This window comes from Coccidioides immitis (genome assembly GCF_000149335.2).
Source record: "Coccidioides immitis RS genomic scaffold supercont3.1, whole genome shotgun sequence".
NCBI lineage: Eukaryota > Fungi > Ascomycota > Eurotiomycetes > Onygenales > Onygenaceae > Coccidioides > Coccidioides immitis.
Window position 1 is genome coordinate 3293921 of NW_004504310.1, and position 17831 is coordinate 3311751.

Genomic DNA, 17831 nt, shown 5'->3' on the forward strand with positions numbered 1-17831 from the left:
TAATACTCCTTGAAATACAAAAAAAAAAAAGAAAAGAGAAAGGTTTTTTTGCTCCCCTGTTGCAAGTTTCACCATCCGCCGGCGGCCCCGTGGATGAATCGAAGGTTACAAACCACGCGAAAACCCACGTCCTGCGCGATACGAGACAGCCCAGGCCGGCCAATCAGCACCCGCCCCCCGCCGACCAACCCCAAAAAAACTCACGGCGCTTGGACGAACTGTCCTATCCTGGCCAATCAGCACCTGCAACGCCCACCGTCCGTTCTCTAAAAATAGCCATCACGCCCCACAGGCCTCTGTCATTGGCTGTAATTTACCGCTGTCCCGCACGACACGGCACATGTCTGTACGGAGCATCGTACTATTACGTATGTATGGATGTACTGTACGGTTCATGTCAAGGCGAGCAAGAGTAAGGCGGCCCCGTTGTGCTGCTATCCTCTTCCTCTTCATGCTTGTTCTTCCTCCCTTGTATAATGATGGAAAAAAAAAGAAAAGAAGAAAAAAAAAGAAAAGAAAGAAAGAAAAAGAAAAGGAGAGATCTTCTTAGGACCAGGGTTATTTTACTATTACTTCTCCAGGCCCCCCGTTCGTGGTGAATCGGGATCGATCACAAGACTGCAGGCACAATCTCCACCCCCATGTCCGATCGCGGGAAATGAACGCGACAGAAAGTAAGGTGGGTTTCTATGTTCTGGAAGGCTTCTTCGTCCCCTTCCTCTGCCCAGGGATGAGACGGCCAGCTAGTTAGTTACAGTTCGACAGGATCATCCCGTGCAGCACACAAAGCAGCAGAGAACCCACCGATCGAGAAGCCATGTGGCCGGTGTACGAAGCATGTACGGAGTATACTTTGATGTACTGGACACATACGGAGCACGTTAAAAAAAATAAAAAAAGGATAATTAACACCCGCTCTGCTGCCAGCCCTACCGTGATGGCCGCTTGCCGGGAAGAACATCCATCCGCCACTGCTGTCAAAGACATTGCTGCTCCTCAGATTATTATCTCTGTCATCTTTCCAAACCCCGAACACTTTTTGCCACCCGCTGATCCTCCTGTCCCCCGGGGGAGGGGGGGAAGAGGGAAGTGAAGAGCAGAAAGGAGAAAAAACAGGCCCGATTTCCTCAGCCGGACAGCGGGGGGTTATTAATAGCAGTTGGTCGCCGCCCAAGTCTGGGATCGCAAAACTTCTCACACTCGCAGCCCCTGCGCTACTGTTTCAGCCAGGCCGGAAGCAGCCTGACGCCAGGGGCAGCGTGGCGGACTTGGCGCCAAAACCAGAGATCCGCCGCTGAAACAACCCCCATCCGCACCAACCAGCGTCAATCGTCCATCGCTGCCCCCTTGTGGGCGAGCATGAACCGCTCCCAAACACTGTCCAGCACTGCAATGCGGTTGGCAAATCAATGACTAACTAGCTCACTCACTCACTCACTCACTCACTGACTGACTGGCTGAAAAGCTCAACCAGGACCAGCTCCGCAGAGTTGGCAATCCTTTGAATCCTGAGGTACAATCAGCCAAGTCAATAAACCGCAGATGCACAACCCTCACTCTGAAGATCCAATTGTCAAGGATTGAGACATGACGTCGATGGGTCACCGGGAGGGGAAAAAAAAAAAAAAAAAAAGAAAAGAAAAGGGAAAGTCAGAAAAGGCCGAATGAGAGCAACGGCAATCAATGCTGAACCTGGCACCCTGGACACTTGCAGAACATGCCAACCGATTTTCCGAGCAAATTAGACATGCAGCTCCTCTAACTTCCACATTTGTTCCAGATGATCACCCACACTCTTCTTTTCTTCTTCTGCTTCTTCTTCTTCCTCTTTTTTTTTTTTAACCCCAGGCCACCTGCTGCGTGGCCACATGTGCAATGCCTGTACTGGGGTTTGTCCTCAACATCCCACATGTTCCGCCCCCCTCTCATGACCACCAAGGGAACATCCATGTCTGGAGACACATCCTGTGCATCCGTCTGGAGAAGCCCGCGCAACTCACGGCAGACTCATCATCCACGTGGCGCCTCTGCAGAACCTGCAACAATGCACATGCTGGGGGAATTCTCCGGCCTGCAGTGCTCAGAGCATCCTGTCTTGTCCGGCTTTGGAATGGGATGGTTACCCCCGTTTCTGGTCGGAAACCAGCTGTCTCGCACGTGAACACTTCCTCCAGCTGAGACACTCTCTAACATCACGCATATGTAGCATGTCCCATACGGATACGGAGTGCAGAGTTGCCAACCAAATGGTAAATTGGGCCATGCTGAGATACCCAACTCTTTCTTCTTCAGACCCCCTGTTTCTTCCTATCCTCTGCACAGCCCTGTTTGCTTGGCTTTTTACGGACAATCGTCATTATCAAAAATGGAGGGAAAAAGAAAAAAATAAAAATAAAAAATAAAAACATACAACTGCAGATCAGCTTACACAGCATCACCTCATCCCCGTTTTCGACAATGCAAAATCCATGCAAGAGAGCATAACATCTTTTTTTGTGTATGTATATTTCTGTTGTACATGATCCGGTCTGCAGTCTGTGACACGTTTGCTTCGTGACAACCCTTTTTGAGGTCATGTAGATGCTATTGCCCAAGGCTCTTCCTGAGAGCGAACCGAATGCAGTTTTTGTCCTTTCGTATTGCGTTAGATCTCAGATCGAGGACTTCTCTTTCTCTCGTTCTTTGCTTGGCGCTCGGGATTGCCACTCGACGGTGCCGGGCGGAAAGCCAGCAGCAGCGACGAGCTACATAGCCGAGAGAGCCAGATTTTCCCCGCATCCGAAATACCCAAAGACTGCAGATGTATGAACGGTACATACCATCTCGCACAAGATGCGCGACTTTTGACTGTCACTTTGTATATGTTCTGTGTGTACAGAGTACTCTGTACATATGATTTTAATTTGACTTCCGGCCTATGATTGCTGGTTTACTAGAAAACAGTCAATCACTCATTGCGGTCAATACAGACAAGTAGTCCCGTATAGACATCTTCAACGTTCCTTGAGACAAATCCCCCCGTTCCTGTCGCCTGCAAGATACCCATGTCCCAAATGGCACCATCCCAGTCCCTTCAAGCTGCCCTCTCCAGCGTCCAAGAGGCATTCGTCAAACGAAACCCCCAATCCAACCAGGCCCACAAGGAAGCTTGTAGATACTTCCCTGGCGGCAACACACGCTCTGTGCTCTATACCACCCCGTTCCCGCTGAGCTTCCAGTCGGGGCACGGCAGCACCCTCACCTCTGTCGACGGGGACACATACACCGATTTCCTGGGCGAGTACAGCGCCGGTATATTCGGCCACTCGAACCCGCAGATCGCAGAGGCGCTCGCAGGCGTCCTGTCTCGCGGATGGAACTTTGGCGGCGTGAACTCACACGAGGCCATCCTCGCGCGCAAGGTCTGCGAGCGTTTCAATCTTGAAATGGTCCGTTTCACGAACTCGGGCACGGAGGCAAACATGATGGCCCTGGCCGCCGCACTGGCCTTCTCCGCCAGGAACCATCCCGGCCGCCCGGAGCCCAAATCCATCGTGGTCTTCAGCAACGCCTATCACGGCAGCACCCTCTCCTTTCCAAACACCCTCGTGGACGAGATCCGTCGCGGCCACGATGTATCTCACCTCACGCCCAACCTACCCCACAACTTCCTCATCGCGCCCTGGAACAACCCTGCCGAGACCGCCGAGCTCCTAGCCACCCGGCCCCGGGGCTCCATCGCCGCGATCCTCGTCGAACCCCTCCAGGGCGCCGGCGGCTGCCGTCCGGCATCAGCGCACTTCCTCAAGACCCTCCGAGCGCTAGCAGACCAGAAATCCGCCCTGCTCATCGTCGACGAGGTGATGACCTCCCGCCTCGCCACCCGTGGGCTCGCCCAAGAATGGGCCCTCAGGCCCGACCTGATCACCCTGGGCAAATGGATCGGCGGGGGTATGAGCTTCGGCGCGTTCGGCGGACGCAGAGACGTACTGCAGCTCTTCGACCCGCGGACGACGAAGGTTCCGCTCGGCCACGCGGGTACGTTCAACAATAACGTGCTCAGCATGGCGGCGGGCTGCGCGGGGCTGGACGTCTACTCCGGCCAACGCGTCGCGCGGCTGAACGAGCTCGGATCGACGCTGAAAGCGAGACTGCACGCCCTCCTGGCTGATGCATCGCTGTGCGAGCCTCCTGCCAACCGCACCGACAACGACAACGATGATGACGATGATGATGCGCAAAGATATCCCCTAGAAACAGATTCCAACAGCGACACCAACGACGTACCTCCCACACCACCCCCAGGACGGATGTACGTCTCCGGCTACGGCAGCGTCCTCAGCATCCGTTTCTCGGGCCCCGACGCCACGACCTGCCACCAGCTGTTCTTCCACCACATGCTCGAAGAGAAGATCTACCTCGCTGCGCGCGGCTACATGGCGCTATCGCTCGAATTAAGTCGCGCAGACATCGAGCATTTCATCGCCGCCGTGCAAAGATTCGTGACCAAGTACGCTGCTCTGTTATTAAAGGATGGATAAGAAATAGAAAAATAAAAAAAAAAGGAAAAGAAAAAGAGAAAAAAAGGAACTTTACACGGCCTCAATCTCCACTAGTCGATGGATCAAAATAAGTAGTTCAATGCCGTCGAAGTAGAAGAAGGATGTAATGAATAGATGCATGCAGGCATGTTTGCTTGTTTGTATGTATATATAATGAAGCTCTACTACTTCGTACTGCTTAATGTATTTACGTCTTCGCAAAGCGAAAAAGCATCCCGAAGAGGGAAAAAAAGCAAAGAAGGACACACAGCCCACAAAACCAAAAAGAACTAAGAGCCTAATGGAAAAACGCTGGGCGTACATTATCATTTCCAAACACAAGAGGAAAAGGGAAAAAAAACACCAACCATGCTGCTAGGCAGGACGCCCTCAATGAGTCCAACTGCGTGGCCCTAGTCCTTGCGAGAAAGAACAAGGAAAGAGAGAAAGAAAAAAGCACCGGCAAATGTGGTAACGGCAGCATGGGGAGTATGCTTGAAGGAAATGATAAAAGGAGGGAGTCTCCAAAAAGAAAAACGGAGGGTTATATATGTACGTAGAAGCGCAGAAACAGAGCCAAAAGAAAAGAAAAGAAAAGAAAAGAAAAGAAAAATAAGGATAGGAACTGCCAAACACAGCATAATTTCCAAGGAGCTGCTCGCTCGCTCTCCCTTGGATTCACACTCCATGGACAAGGGGAGGATGTTCCGAAAATGCATCTTGGTAACAACCAAAATCGCCCAAAAGGTTGAGATAGTTAAAGCATCTTATGCTTGTCATGGGGGCTCTCTTTGAGGGGGTAAAAAGGGAAAAAAAAAGGAAAAAAAAAAAAAAAAAAAAAAGGCTTCATAACTCGCTAAAGTTGCAACGCATGTTTTTGTCATAACAATAGGCTAAAAAAAAAAAAAAAAAAAAAAAAAAAAAAAGGGAATTTAATTCGATCTCCCGAAGTTTCGAATAGGCACCGTCGTCGCCAAAAGGATATAACTGTGCATATATGTGCCGGACTCTAATCGAGCAATTTTAACCCGCATTGGCAACACTGCCCCCGTCCAGCGTGCGTCGTAGGCTCAGCCGCCTCGTTCCAAAGCTATTAGTCCGCGGCCGGAGTTGCTGCATGCTGCTGAAGTGCGACGCCGTCCTGGTGGTAGGTGTTGTCGCCGTAGCAGTTAGCGGCGAGCTCACCGTTTCGCCTTGATCAGGAGCTCCTGCACCTGCTGCCCCTCCTCCTCCTCCTCCTCGTCGCTCGGCCTGAGGCGTCAGGCCGGTGTTTATGACCGAGCTGCCGTATCTGCGGTAGCCAGGCTGAATGTTGAGGTGACTTGTCGTGGAGAGGTGGGATCCCGTTGAGAGGAAGGTTCGGCGAAGGGGTATTCCGGATTGATTGGATGGAGTGTTTCGAACCTGGATAGTGCGTTGAGGGGGTAATTGCTGGTCTTGATGCGTCTGCTGGTCATGCGAGGGGCTGAATTCGCGAGAGGATCGGTGGATGAGGGAATGTCGAGGTTTCGGCTCGGGGATATCCGTGAATACTCGTGATGATAGGGTACGGCTCACTATCGACGACTTATCGTGCGTGTCTTCCTCATCCTGCCGTCTGTTGCGCAAGGTTGCTGTTGTTGACGAGCGTCCGATTCGGCTGACGGGCGTTGATGGCTTTAAAGTAACCTGGGAATCAGAGGCTTCCTGCGAGCTTCGCACCGTAGAACCGGTAGTGGAAAGGTTGAGCATGCTTGAACGACGCCCTTCCAACCGGCTGCTCGTCAGCGTTCGTCCTAGAGAGCCAGCTTGCCGTCCAACGTCCTCTGGCTCATGACTTGCACTTCGCCGAAAATTGGTCGTAGTGGTATTGGGTGTGGTGTCGGCACCATTCACTTGTGGCACGCTGGAGGTCGCATCTCTGCTTCCGGGGCGGTTCTTCGACGCCGCGATCAACTTTTGATCAGCCAATGCGATACAAAGCTCGGTGAGGCTTCGACACATGCTGTCGACTTTTCTCTTGAACTGCCGGTCAGAGCCGGTAGCCGTGCCAACCACAGACATGGTGCTGGCCAATTGCTGGGCGTTCGAGCCAAACATGGAGGAAAGGGTCAAAGCATCGTTCGCGGTGGCCTCGAGCGCAGAATAGATCTCCGGGCTCACCGCCGGCTTCACCTTGGTCAGTCCGGTGCGGAGCAGCGTTTGCATCTGAGCATCGGCCGTCGTCGCGGCGTCACCGGAATTGTTGGGAGACGCACTCGTCCTTCGCCCATGTTTTGGAGAGGACGAAATCGTGGTGACGGTGGTGGTGGCAGTCCGCGGTCTCTCGCCCGATACCGATGACATAGCAGCGGCTGAAGACGTAGGGAGTTTCCCGGTCAGCTCTAACTTCCGGATCCTTGACTTCAGATCGTCCAATTCATCCCAGACTGTGGAAGGCGCAGTCGTTGACAGTGTTGATTCAGTACCGTCGTATCGCGATCGCTCGACGTCCAGTTTGGCTGGATCTGTGCCGTCGGAGTTGGACAGCGCGCGGTAGCCTCTTCCACCTGGGATGTTTGACTGTCGGTGAGCTCGCAGCTGAAAGGTATCCTGAGCTGAACCACGCCGCTCACTTGGGCGTTGCTGCTGCGGTGGCTCCGGCGACAATTCACGGGCTGTGCTGCGACCAAACCTGCTCCGGGGCAGTCCAATTGTCGATCGGGCGGTGGATCCAAGGTACTTAAGACGACTCGAGTCATCCAGAGGATGGGAAGATGCGGCAGATCTCAGGATGCCGGTGGTGTAGCCGTTGAGCGGAGATACATCCTGGGAATCGTATATGTTTCGATCGGGAGGGGGCGTATCTTCTTTCGTTCGTAATCGCGAAGACAGGCCAGTGAGCCCAAATTTCGACTAGAGAGCAAATTAGCCAAATATAGGAAGAGGAAGAAGAAGAAAATAAATAAAATAAACAAAAAAATATGAGGACTGACGGGAGTGCTGGAGAGGGGGGAGGAAAAGAAAGGAGTGGGGGGAAAGAAAACAACAAAAACGAGGAGTGGGGGAAAAGAAAATAAACAAAAAACGTTTGGCTTACTCTCTGTCGCTCTGAACCCCTTACCGAGTCACGGCGGCTCGACGAGGATTTTGCAATGTTCAAGAAGACATCTTCGTTTTTCTGTCTGCTATCGTCGGAGTCCTTGGAACTCGCATCGGCATTGGTGTCAAGTCTCGCGGTAAGGTCATCATCATCATCATCACCATCATCATGGTCGCCATCGTTGGGGCTCTCGTTCGCCTGCGAGGCGAGCGTGCTCCTGGGCCGGTCGCTCTGGTAAGACGAATAGACGGTCCGGGTCGGGAGCGACGACCGTTTCAGGATCGAAGTGGGCGACTGTTCGGGTCTCATGCCGACCTCGACGGAGGTGGAGGCGGAGGAACTATTCAGTTTGGAGCCAGAATCTCGAGTGGAGGAGGAGGAGGAGGCCAGGCCAAAGGATCGGGATCTGTTGGGATACTCGAGAGATGATGACAGCGTGGTGTGTCGTTCCTGGGCAAGACTGCGTTGGGTGCTTAGCGCAGGAGGCGGCCCGGACGCGGTTTCAATGCCCAGGCTGCTCCGAGACGCGGGGGCGCGCTTCTGATACGACGTCCGGGAGTCGATCGTAGACGGCGGACGGAAGCTCTCGGACGGGGAGACGGTGGACGATGCGGCGCTGGGGAGGGTTCCGGGCGACAGGGGCGAGTTGAAGTGGGCGGCGGAGGACGACTGGGACTGCAGATCCAGGTCACGGGCCGTCCGGGGGGTCTGCAGGAGTAGCTTTGGGATGGAAGAGGAGGAGGAGAAGAACGAGGAAGACGTGGTGTTGGACGTAGAGAAGAAGAAAGAGGAAGAGGTGGTGTTGGACGTGGAGGAGGACACAACCCCTGCTCGGGCACCGGACTTGAGGGCGGCGACCTTGCGAGGCGAGAAGCTGGCGAGCGCCGGGTTGGAGAAGCTCTCGGAGCTGAGGGGAGAGGCTGGGTTGAACTGGAGGGAGGCGGGTTTGTGTCTGTGTGTTGGGGACGCGAAGTCGACGGAGCGGCGGTCTCTGACGGAGGGTCCTGGGGGATGATGATGATGATGATGTCTGGCCGACGGATCAGTCTGGCTGCGACTGCGAGAGCATGTCCGGATCGCGGTGTTGTTGTTGTTGTTCTTCTTCTTCTGGGGTGGCGAGGGCAGAGTGGTGACGGCGGAGGCCGCGTCCAGGCGCATGACGAATTGGGGTTTTTTTTTTTTTTTTTTTTATCCGTGATGCGAGCGATGAAAGTTGTTGCAGATCCAAAAGGGCACGAAGCAGAAGTGTATGACGCTGGCTGGTTCAGCAGCAGCACGGCCTAGACCCCGTCATGCTCGTATGTCTTAAGTGGTAGTTAACCAGTTTAACCTGCCAGCAGAACTCCCTCGCTCAGTCAACAAACAAACAAACTCTCTCAGAGAACTAAGAAATAGATAGATAGAGAACTAAGAAAATAGAGAACTTAGAAATAGAGAGAGATGCTTTGAGAGACGGAATTGACTTTCAAACAGGCGGGCTGGGGTGGCCGGCTGTGATTGGGAGGCCCTGATCCATCGTCCAGCCCTTCAATCTCGCTATGGCTAACTAAAGAAGACAAACTCGAACTCACAAGAAGAAGACTTCTTTGCTGGTGGTTAATTCTGCGGTGGAAATGTGTCTTATTTTACAGTATATATCAACATTCTCCTGGAATTCCCTTTTTTTTTTTTTTTTTTTTTCTCTCTCTCTCTCTCAAGGCTGGAAGCGCCTTTTAGCTCTCCATATTCTGCCGGTTCACTGCAGAAAGGGAAAAAAATAAAATAAAATAAAATAAAAAAAGGAAACAAAAGAAAGAGAGAAGTATTTAAATAACCAAATATTAAAGAACACACATTGAACTGCAGCTCACAATCCACCGACAAAGCGACGACGAAGCGGCACAGTCCAACACCAGCACGGCTTGACATCCCTTTATGCCTCTTTGTCTTTCCTCGTTCCTCTGCATGCTTCATTCACGTTGAGAGACTACTATTTGTTTAGACAGGCCATCGGGGCCTGGATATTGATCTGCTTTGGTTGTCTGAAGTCTCACGACAGAATAAACAACATATCACATTCCATGAGAATTGAATATATTTAAAGAACTCCGTGATGCTTGCACAATAGCAATTTAAGAGGGAAAAAAAAAAAAAAAAAAAAAAAAAAAAAAGAAGCAACAAAAAGCCAGCCGCCTGGTTAGATATATTTGTTCACTTCACTGATAACCTACACTCTGGCTCCCGCGAGAGTTCGTGGCTGATCTCGTTCTGGTCTTAGAAAGACTTGGACTTGCATCTTGTCTTTTTTTTTTTTTTTTAATTCTTATTTGGTATATTATCTTCCTTGTCTAGGTTCATAGCGATCTAAGATAGTAGCAGACACTCACCAGGAGTAACCAGCCCAAGTACGGAGTACATACTGTAGTCAACTTAGATCATGATTCCCTCTGTCGATCCTTCAGCTCTCCACGCTCCCTGACCGTCTGTGCCATCCCCTTTCCCGCCTCCGTCCCCAGAGCGTCAAAGCCCCTGACGACCCCTTCCCGGTCGCCCTTGCTCATCTCCTGGCTCATCTTGAACTTGCCCTGCAGCCGATCGACCTTGATCTCGATCCCGATGATGCCCTTCCTCAGTATCTCAACGTACGGAGTCGGCGCGTCCGCCACCTCCCACGCCGCCGGCCGTCCTCCTTCCCCCGTGTAGCCCATGATCGACGACTCGGTCAGCCGCGTCAGATCCTCGACCTGTCTCTGCAGGAAAGCGTTCGTCTCCTCTGCCTTGGAGTCGCAGAACACCTTGATCTTGCCGTACGCCTGCACCGCCGAGTAGTTCCACGTCGGAACCACCTTTCCCGACACCGGCTTGGTCTCCGTGTAGAACTTCGGGGTCACGTAGTGGTGGTGCGCCCCGTTGAACAGCACCAGCACCTCGTCCGGCAGCTCCAGCCCATCGTGGCCTTGCTCCTTCCTGGCCGCAAGGGCCTCCATCAGCACCTTCGCCTGCGGGTTCTGCCTCGCGATGTGGCCGCGAAGTGTGCCATTCGACGGGCTGCCGCCGTCCTCCGTCTCCGGGACGTCGATGACGAACGGGATGTGGCTCGACTGGATGAGCGGGTGGAGCGGTGACTGGATCGCGGTCGTCAGTATGCCCAGCGGGTTCTCGCGGACGAGCTGCTGGAGCACCGCGATGTTCTCCTCTGCGTGGACCGCTCGAAGATGCATTTTGGCGCAAAAAATAAAATAAAATAAATAAACTTTAATCCAAACAACAATCTCAATCAACAGAGGTGCCCTGGAGATGATTTCCGAGTCGATGTCGAGCCTGAAAGCGCCATCCTTCGCGATGTTTATATCGTCGCCGGCTTATCATCGCGGTCAATCTGATTGGGCACCCCACACCGAAGCTGTCAGTCTCTGGCCTCGGATGAAGCACCTTGTAAAACCCAAAAAAGAAAAGAGAAGAAAAGAAGAAAAAGAAAAAGGCGAAACATCTGGAAATTTAGGCGAGCGAGCGATCCCCCGCTCTCGCGCCTTGCCAGCGGACACGGCGAATCGGACCCGTCTTTGGAATCATTACTGTATATGTGGGTTGACTCAAGGCACTGGGGCCGGGATGGATGTTGAGCAAATCTCGATTTCGCCTTGGCGTGGGTGACTCCTCCGCTTACCCGGGGGCGGAGAAGCTATCCGTGAACTTTGGTCCTCTGAAAGAACTATGTATGGCGGGATCAGGCGACGCATAGCCGGAGCGCCTACAATTATACGATGTGGGCTCCAATGCGTTGTTGATATGGAGCCGCGCCGATTTCCAGCTTGCCCGAGAGGGCTTTTCTTTTCGTCAAAACCGCGGTTCGCGGTTCACGGTTCACGCCACTCGCAAAGCACATACAAGCAAGATGGACAAGGGCGTTTCAAAACCCCCCCCTGATTGCCGAGCCTGGAAGCATCTCAAACCATTGAATTTACATGCTACCTGTTGCCGGGCAAGGTCAAGGCCACGAAAGGCTCGCAACGGAATAGTTGGGATAAAAAGACTGGCACTGGATTGTGACCATCACATTCAGCAATGATCGACTCCCTCAAACGGAGTAAGGCTTCCGGTTTCTTTCAATGGCGAGACCTTTGGTCACAAACCCGAATCTCATTGAAACTTCGGCTATGTGCATGTGTAGGGGATCCTCGACGTGACAACTCCCGTGGCCGCTTGACACCAAAGCCAAACGCCATTGTGAACGATAACAAAAAAGCACTAGGCCTTGCTAGAGCTCTACCAGACCCTGAGAATGAAAGTAATGATTTGACTCATCATTCACCCCATGTTTCCCGAGGCGGAGACCTTCCCGCATCCACAAGAATCCAGACACCCTGACCCGAGCACACATTTTGTGCCAAAATGATTCCAGGCAGGCCTTGTCCAGCCGTCAAACCGTCGTCGTAATCGCTGAAAATTGGCATGCACCGGAAACTAATCCCCCACCCAAATCAACTTGCGTCTCTGAAAAGATTGCTCTGACATTGGAGACCCCTCCCCAGAAAAGGCCCGACGTGAAAGACATAAAAGCGCAACTTGAATATACAACCAGGCGTATATTATAGCTCTGAAGGCAATATGATTCCCGAGAGTTTAAGGGTGTCAACTGAACTCGGAACAACTATCAGCGTCCTCCAAGAAAATATAACCGGGTCTCTGTTAAGATGTGCCGGCGCTGAAGAAGCAAATCAGGTCGCAGCGAACCTCTCTCCGCTAATATTGACGATAGCATTCGTATCTAGTGTCCCACAAAATAAGGCATAAGGGGAAGGTGTTAGAAGATGTATATATATGTGGGCTATTGGCACTGCTAACCACACATTACCGTCGCTGTCCAGCAGTGGAGACACTCATTCCGAGTTTGCTTGCCTGATTTTTCTTTGGGGATGGTTTCTAACGATTGAAGTCCGAACCAACTAGCATCAAAGCTCCCAGGGTCAAATAGCTTAACCACCCTCGTAAGCCTTTTGGCCCCCGTTGGGTTCAGAAAGGCCTCTTGGAGAATCCGGAACGTCTCCTCCTGCGCATTACCGGATAAGGAAGACAATCTCGCCTTCACCGAGACTATCGAATAGTATTTCCTGTCGAGGATGATGTGGCATGTCAAGGTTCTAGCGGGCCCAATTGGAACAGCTGTGTGAGCATCCAAGCAGCCTGGATCGAGGCTGTATATTTTGGACAATCAATTGCACTATGGGCACGGTGACCTTGGTCTTGCATGGATGATACTGATCATGTGCACAAGGAGTCAGTATAGTCTTTATTAAAAAAAATAAAATAAAATAAAATAAAATAAAATGATGGCAGAACCGGGCGCAAATATCCCTCAAATTGAACAAAGCTATCGTCGAGGAACGATATTACCATCGCATAGACGTACATTTAGGTGTGGCAGAAGCAAGGAGTGCATCCGTCCGTTCCATCCTCTCACGGAAGCAATATAAATATCAAGGTAGGGCACGTAGTTCCAGTTACTCCGATTGGTTTTCGCTTGGCTAAGAATCATGGGCCAGTCAAAGAATTGACTCTTTGATGCTAACAGTGCACAAGGGCCTCTCTTACCAATGAGCTTGGTGAAGGTTAAACAAGCATCCCTGGAGGCGCCCAGGGTGATCAGACACGATCACAAAATTTGTAAGCAGGTCGCGACCCAGCGAAGAGTTAGCCGACTCTCCAGTCGCTTGTCCGGCCTGGTCTGCTGGCTTTTTTGGTTCAGTAGCCTTCCATGCCGTTTCCTGAGGGGTTCCATTTCGGATGGTCAGCGGGGGTGTTTTGGCTGCGCGGGTCCCAGGCGGGGTGGATGCAGTGGACAATATCAATGCGGAGCGAAAATACGAACTTGAGGCAAAGGACACCTAACTAGTTATCGGAAGGGATCATGGCCAACTTGAAGATTTCCCCAAGGTTGAAAAGGCATTGTCCATGACCGCCAGCCATCGATCGTTCCCACAAGCAACAGTTGGTATCCGGAAGGTGGGTGGTATGCATAATGTTTGCAAAAACGACGACTTCAGAAAAGGCCTAGATGATGATCTAAATGCATTAATGCCCATCTCAAGCCGAATCCAAGGAAGATCATAACAGGCCTGCGGAGGTGCTACACGGCCTGAGAGCAGTCAATGGGCAGAATAGGTGTGTATTATCAGAAGACGTCTGCGAGGGTGGGCAGCTTCAGTCAGACGGAAGGATGCAGCCTCCTCCCAGCACTGGATGGGATGCCCTGAACGAACTGAGCAGCCCTGGGTTTGACTTATAGTCCAAAGAGGGTTCAGAATGGAGAGGGACCGAGAATCAGGGAAACTGCAATCGAGAAGAACTTGAAAAGCTATGCATTTTGATAAGTGTATATGCTACCATCGCTGGGGTTTCCGGCCCGATTGAGAACACATCCGAAATCGCTAGTTCGTTTCCCTGCCCTAGGGTATGATGAAGTCCCAGTCTTGCTTTTCCCATTCCTATACTCAGACGCTTGCCAGTGTTGCTGAAGTTGGGCCGTGCCACTGGTCGAAGAGGTAATTGGGCGCTCGGACAATTTTGGTTGTTTGGGGGTTAATATCAGTCACGATGATTGATGGTTGCTAAAACTAGATACAGTAAACATTCACTTAGCCCTGTTTTACCCCTCAGAATGTAGCAATCACCTACGCCAACAATCGCCTCCCCATGTGAGATCCAACCAATCTTCATAATGGATATCCCTCAAGGTGGTGTGGCAATGTAATGTAAATGAGGGGAAAGGTTCAATCCCCAGAGATATAAAGGCCTGTGGCATCGCTGTCTCTCAACGTTGGAGCTTTCATTCTTGTATATCCTCACTGCAACCATTTCCATCGAGCTTCAGAACCTGCTGCATTCTACCGTGTATACATTTGTTAAAGTTTTGAATAACTTTTTTCGTTCACAATGTCCGTCAGTATCAACGCCGCGCTCCGTGTCCCCGGGTACCAGGGCGAGGGATACTTCTTCAAGGGCCAGCGCTACCTCCGCATGTGGTGGAAGCCCGGAACCCCCGAGGAGCGCAAAGTCTTCGGACCCGCCAAAATCACTGACGAATGGAAAATCATCCGCGACGCCGGCTTTACCTCCGTGGATGCAATGCTCCCAAGCACCAACGACCCGCAGAAGGTATATGCTTTCAGCGGAAACCGCTATGTCCGTTTCAGCTTCGTTCCCGGTACTCCGCAGGAATCCAAGATCTTCGGCCCCGCAAAGATCGTCGACGAATGGAAGTCTCTCCGTGACGCCGGATTCGAGAAGGTCGACGCCGTCATCCCCATTCCATCCACGAAGAAAGAAGAGTATGAGGAAGAAGCCTACTTCTTCAGCGGGACCCAGTACATCCGCGTGAGATACACCCCCGGCACCCCGAAGGAGGAAGTCGTCTTCGGACCCACGAAGATCACAAATGAATGGAAAATTCTCCGTGACGCTGGGTTTGACACGATGGACGCCTTTATTCCAAATTCGAACAGCAACACCGACGTTGAGGTGTATGGATTCCGTGGAACCAAGTACGTCCGCTTCCGATTCACTCCCGGAACGCCAAAGGAGGAGGTGATCTTTGGGCCGGCGGGTATCTCTGAGAATTGGGCCACTCTCCGCGAGCTTTAAGCGCTATATGGCCCTTGCAGCCGGGTAAGCAGTTGTCCATACCGTTGCTGCTGCTGCTCAGTAATTGGGCTGATTTGTCCGGGTACGGCAGCAGAAGCGGGCAAGCTGCCCATTAGCCGCAAATGAAGCATCATCAAAAGCCAAGCGCTTCTCGAGCAGGTGCCCTACATTCCTTTCACGGGCTCTTTTGATCTTTGGGCTGAGGTTATCAAATGATGGACGTTGGCGTGCGCTTGACTGCCTGTAGGAGGGGGTCCCGAAAATGATACGGGCCGGATCAACTATCAACCGCCATAGCCAACTTAGTTAGTCAGCGAGCCTTCGAAAATCTATCAATATCAATTATTAAATATTTCTCCATTTTTTTTTGAACGCACAAAAGCTATTGCTGGTATCTCATGGTATATACACCAAAAAAAAAAAAAGAAAAAAGAAAACCAATTAAAAAGCAATAAAAATCATGCACATACAGCCGTAAAACCCAATCAAGCGCATTCATAAATGCCCAAAGGGCGTGACTTGGTTTTCTTGACTCAGTCCCGAACTGCTACAGTTCGTGTCATCTTTTTGCTGCCGCTTCAGCTCAAGCGGTTCTATGATTCCGGCAGAGTTTCGCCAGAATCTTGATCTGTTCACCGGAGTGGCCGCTGCGTTGCTCTTTGACTGTCGCTCGGTCCCCTCCACTTCCACCCCGTTCTTCGCCAGCCAATAATCTCGAAGCCGATCGAGCGCGGTCTTGAAGTCGTCTAGCACAACAGCATCGCAAAGACATTTGAAGACAAAGGATAGCTGTAGAGAAAAGGAAAAAAAGAGGTGTAAGCATTTGCGACATTTTGTTGGGATTTGGGTGAGTGAGATGATTTAAGCTTACTTTCCAGAACGGATTGATGCCCGTCGGTAAAGCCCCCTTAAGCACGCGTAGCACGCTTAGGGTGTCGAAAATGATGAAGATAATGGAAATGCACATAGCAATCAGCATGATGCCAAATCGCGGGCCGTTCCGTAATAGCTCGGAGATTCCAAAGTCGTACTGGGATTTGATAACCCAGAAAAGATTACATGTTGTATATATCCACCAGGGATCTCTGTCAGAAGCAAATCATTCAGCAAATGTTTCGCGCTTAGCGCCTGCCAATATCAGGAGAAAAGGATATCTCACCGGAAAAGAGGCTCCCAAGGGCGGGTCCTTAAAAATAAATCATTAATATTATTGAAAAAGGCGAAATTCGCGTATATCTCCAACACCCAATAGGGTTGGGCCAGGATAACAGTTCCGATATATATCATGGACACTCTCCGGCTCATAAACGGCCTGTTTTTCAACCAGGCAATGATATTGTGAAGGGTCCAGGACATGTTCAAGCCAATCGCAGTGCAAGAGAGATACCAGCCGTATACTGGTTCGTGGAAAAAGATAAAGGTTCCGTGGCCAATGCCCAGGAGCAACTACCCGTCATCGTACAAAAGTCAGCATGCATTCAATCCCAAAAAGCCTTCACTGCATGGCGACACAAAAAAAAAAAAAAAAAAAAAAAAAAAAAAAAACATCCCGCGCACAGAGAAGATGGCGAGAGGTGAAAAGTTTTCATCTTTGTTAAGTCTGTACCTCTGCTAAAATGAGTTTGTGAAGCAACATGCGCCGCCGCATATTAGCGATGGTGATTGCGGCCATGAAGACCAAGGTTCCCACCATGAAACCCTGCGCCCACGCCTCCAGTACCAATCCATCCGGATCATGGTCAGGGCGCCCTCGTTTCTCTCCCTCATCCCGAATCGTGAATGCGAAGCGCTCTCGCATGGCGACGACGATTTAATCTGCAAGTCGGGGTTTGATCATCTGTTTGTGTCCATATTCGCTGCAATGTCCCGCCAGTTGCACACCAGATAATGATTTGAACTTAATGATGACTCCCGATGATGAAAAGTGAATGGAAAGGTGAACCCGAGAAGCCCTCTGCAAGCTCTGGGGAGGGTTATCTAAGGGGAAGGGCGAGGCCAGCACCTTTATGACAGCCGGCGTTGCAGTTGTCTGGATCGCCTTGGGTTCTCTTTCCGTCAATAGATGATGGAGACGATTGCCTGTTCCCGTCTAGGCGAACACGAAGCGTAAATCGAGGAACGTTTGGCAAAAAAAGTGCCCATCGTTTTGGCATAATATTGTGGAGACGCCAGAGGGTAAGCTGCTCCATTGGCTATTACAGAATAAGGATCTGTTGATTGGCCGGCAGGGTCGTCAGACCAGCTTTAGCACGTCTCGACCGTTTTGGAAGCTCGTCAATCATATACGGGAGACTGCAGAGTACATCCTACGTGTGTAAAAGCGATTATCCAGGCACTTGATTGTGCACCCTGGCATCGTGCCAGGGAATGCAGAGTTGAAGTTGCAAAGGGACTCTCAGAATCTCAGGGATAGGTGCACATCCAAATTTCAAATGAGCCAAGTGCGCCAGGAACCGCAATCTCCAAGCTTGCCACCCCCCCCGGCAATTAAAATTCCCACAGAAGCTCTTGGACACTTTTGCACGTGTCAGAAGTAGCTCTATGTACTCCCTATCAGGTGGCAGTCGAGAATTCCCCGCTCCAATACGGAGTACGGAGTACGACTTGCGGCCGGACTTCTTTAAGTCGGA

The 17831-nt window shown here is 51.4% G+C and overlaps 8 protein-coding genes across 8 annotated transcripts; 4 read left to right on the forward strand and 4 right to left on the reverse strand.

Annotated features, from left to right (window-relative positions):
* Positions 1-451: 451 nt before the first annotated feature.
* Positions 452-985, reverse strand: CIMG_12738 (uncharacterized protein). The gene is made up of 3 exons (XM_001248198.2): positions 934-985; positions 805-861; positions 452-714 (listed from the first exon to the last, which is right to left on the reverse strand). Exons 1-3 carry the CDS (start codon positions 963-965, stop codon positions 570-572), a joined length of 234 nt encoding a protein of 77 aa, XP_001248199.2. The 5' UTR covers positions 966-985; the 3' UTR covers positions 452-569.
* Positions 986-3044: 2059 nt separating this feature from the next.
* Positions 3045-4520, forward strand: CIMG_01969 (glutamate-1-semialdehyde 2,1-aminomutase; the record flags this gene model as incomplete). The annotated part of the gene is made up of 1 exon (XM_001248197.1): positions 3045-4520. One exon carries the CDS (start codon positions 3045-3047, stop codon positions 4518-4520), a length of 1476 nt encoding a protein of 491 aa, XP_001248198.1.
* A 1023-nt stretch (positions 4521-5543) lies between these two features.
* Positions 5544-8739, reverse strand: CIMG_01968 (uncharacterized protein; the record flags this gene model as incomplete). Its single annotated transcript, XM_001248196.2, has 2 exons — positions 5544-7394; positions 7579-8739. 2 exons carry the CDS (start codon positions 8737-8739, stop codon positions 5544-5546), a joined length of 3012 nt encoding a protein of 1003 aa, XP_001248197.2.
* A 1123-nt stretch (positions 8740-9862) lies between these two features.
* Positions 9863-10857, reverse strand: CIMG_01967 (transcriptional regulator). Its single transcript, XM_001248195.2, has one exon. It carries the CDS (start codon positions 10779-10781, stop codon positions 9996-9998), a length of 786 nt encoding a protein of 261 aa, XP_001248196.1. The 5' UTR covers positions 10782-10857; the 3' UTR covers positions 9863-9995.
* A 768-nt stretch (positions 10858-11625) lies between these two features.
* Positions 11626-11928, forward strand: CIMG_01966 (uncharacterized protein; the record flags this gene model as incomplete). Its single annotated transcript, XM_001248194.1, has 2 exons — positions 11626-11647; positions 11732-11928. 2 exons carry the CDS (start codon positions 11626-11628, stop codon positions 11926-11928), a joined length of 219 nt encoding a protein of 72 aa, XP_001248195.1.
* A 959-nt stretch (positions 11929-12887) lies between these two features.
* On the forward strand, positions 12888-13671 carry CIMG_12739 (uncharacterized protein; the record flags this gene model as incomplete). The annotated part of the gene is made up of 3 exons (XM_001248193.2): positions 12888-12976; positions 13133-13224; positions 13454-13671. 3 exons carry the CDS (start codon positions 12888-12890, stop codon positions 13669-13671), a joined length of 399 nt encoding a protein of 132 aa, XP_001248194.2.
* An 822-nt stretch (positions 13672-14493) lies between these two features.
* On the forward strand, positions 14494-15201 carry CIMG_01964 (uncharacterized protein; the record flags this gene model as incomplete). The annotated part of the gene is made up of 1 exon (XM_001248192.1): positions 14494-15201. One exon carries the CDS (start codon positions 14494-14496, stop codon positions 15199-15201), a length of 708 nt encoding a protein of 235 aa, XP_001248193.1.
* Positions 15202-15561: 360 nt separating this feature from the next.
* CIMG_01963 (uncharacterized protein) lies at positions 15562-16999 on the reverse strand (the record flags this gene model as incomplete). The annotated part of the gene is made up of 4 exons (XM_001248191.2): positions 15562-15990; positions 16073-16286; positions 16361-16647; positions 16808-16999. 4 exons carry the CDS (start codon positions 16997-16999, stop codon positions 15697-15699), a joined length of 987 nt encoding a protein of 328 aa, XP_001248192.1. The 3' UTR covers positions 15562-15696.
* Positions 17000-17831: the final 832 nt, after the last annotated feature.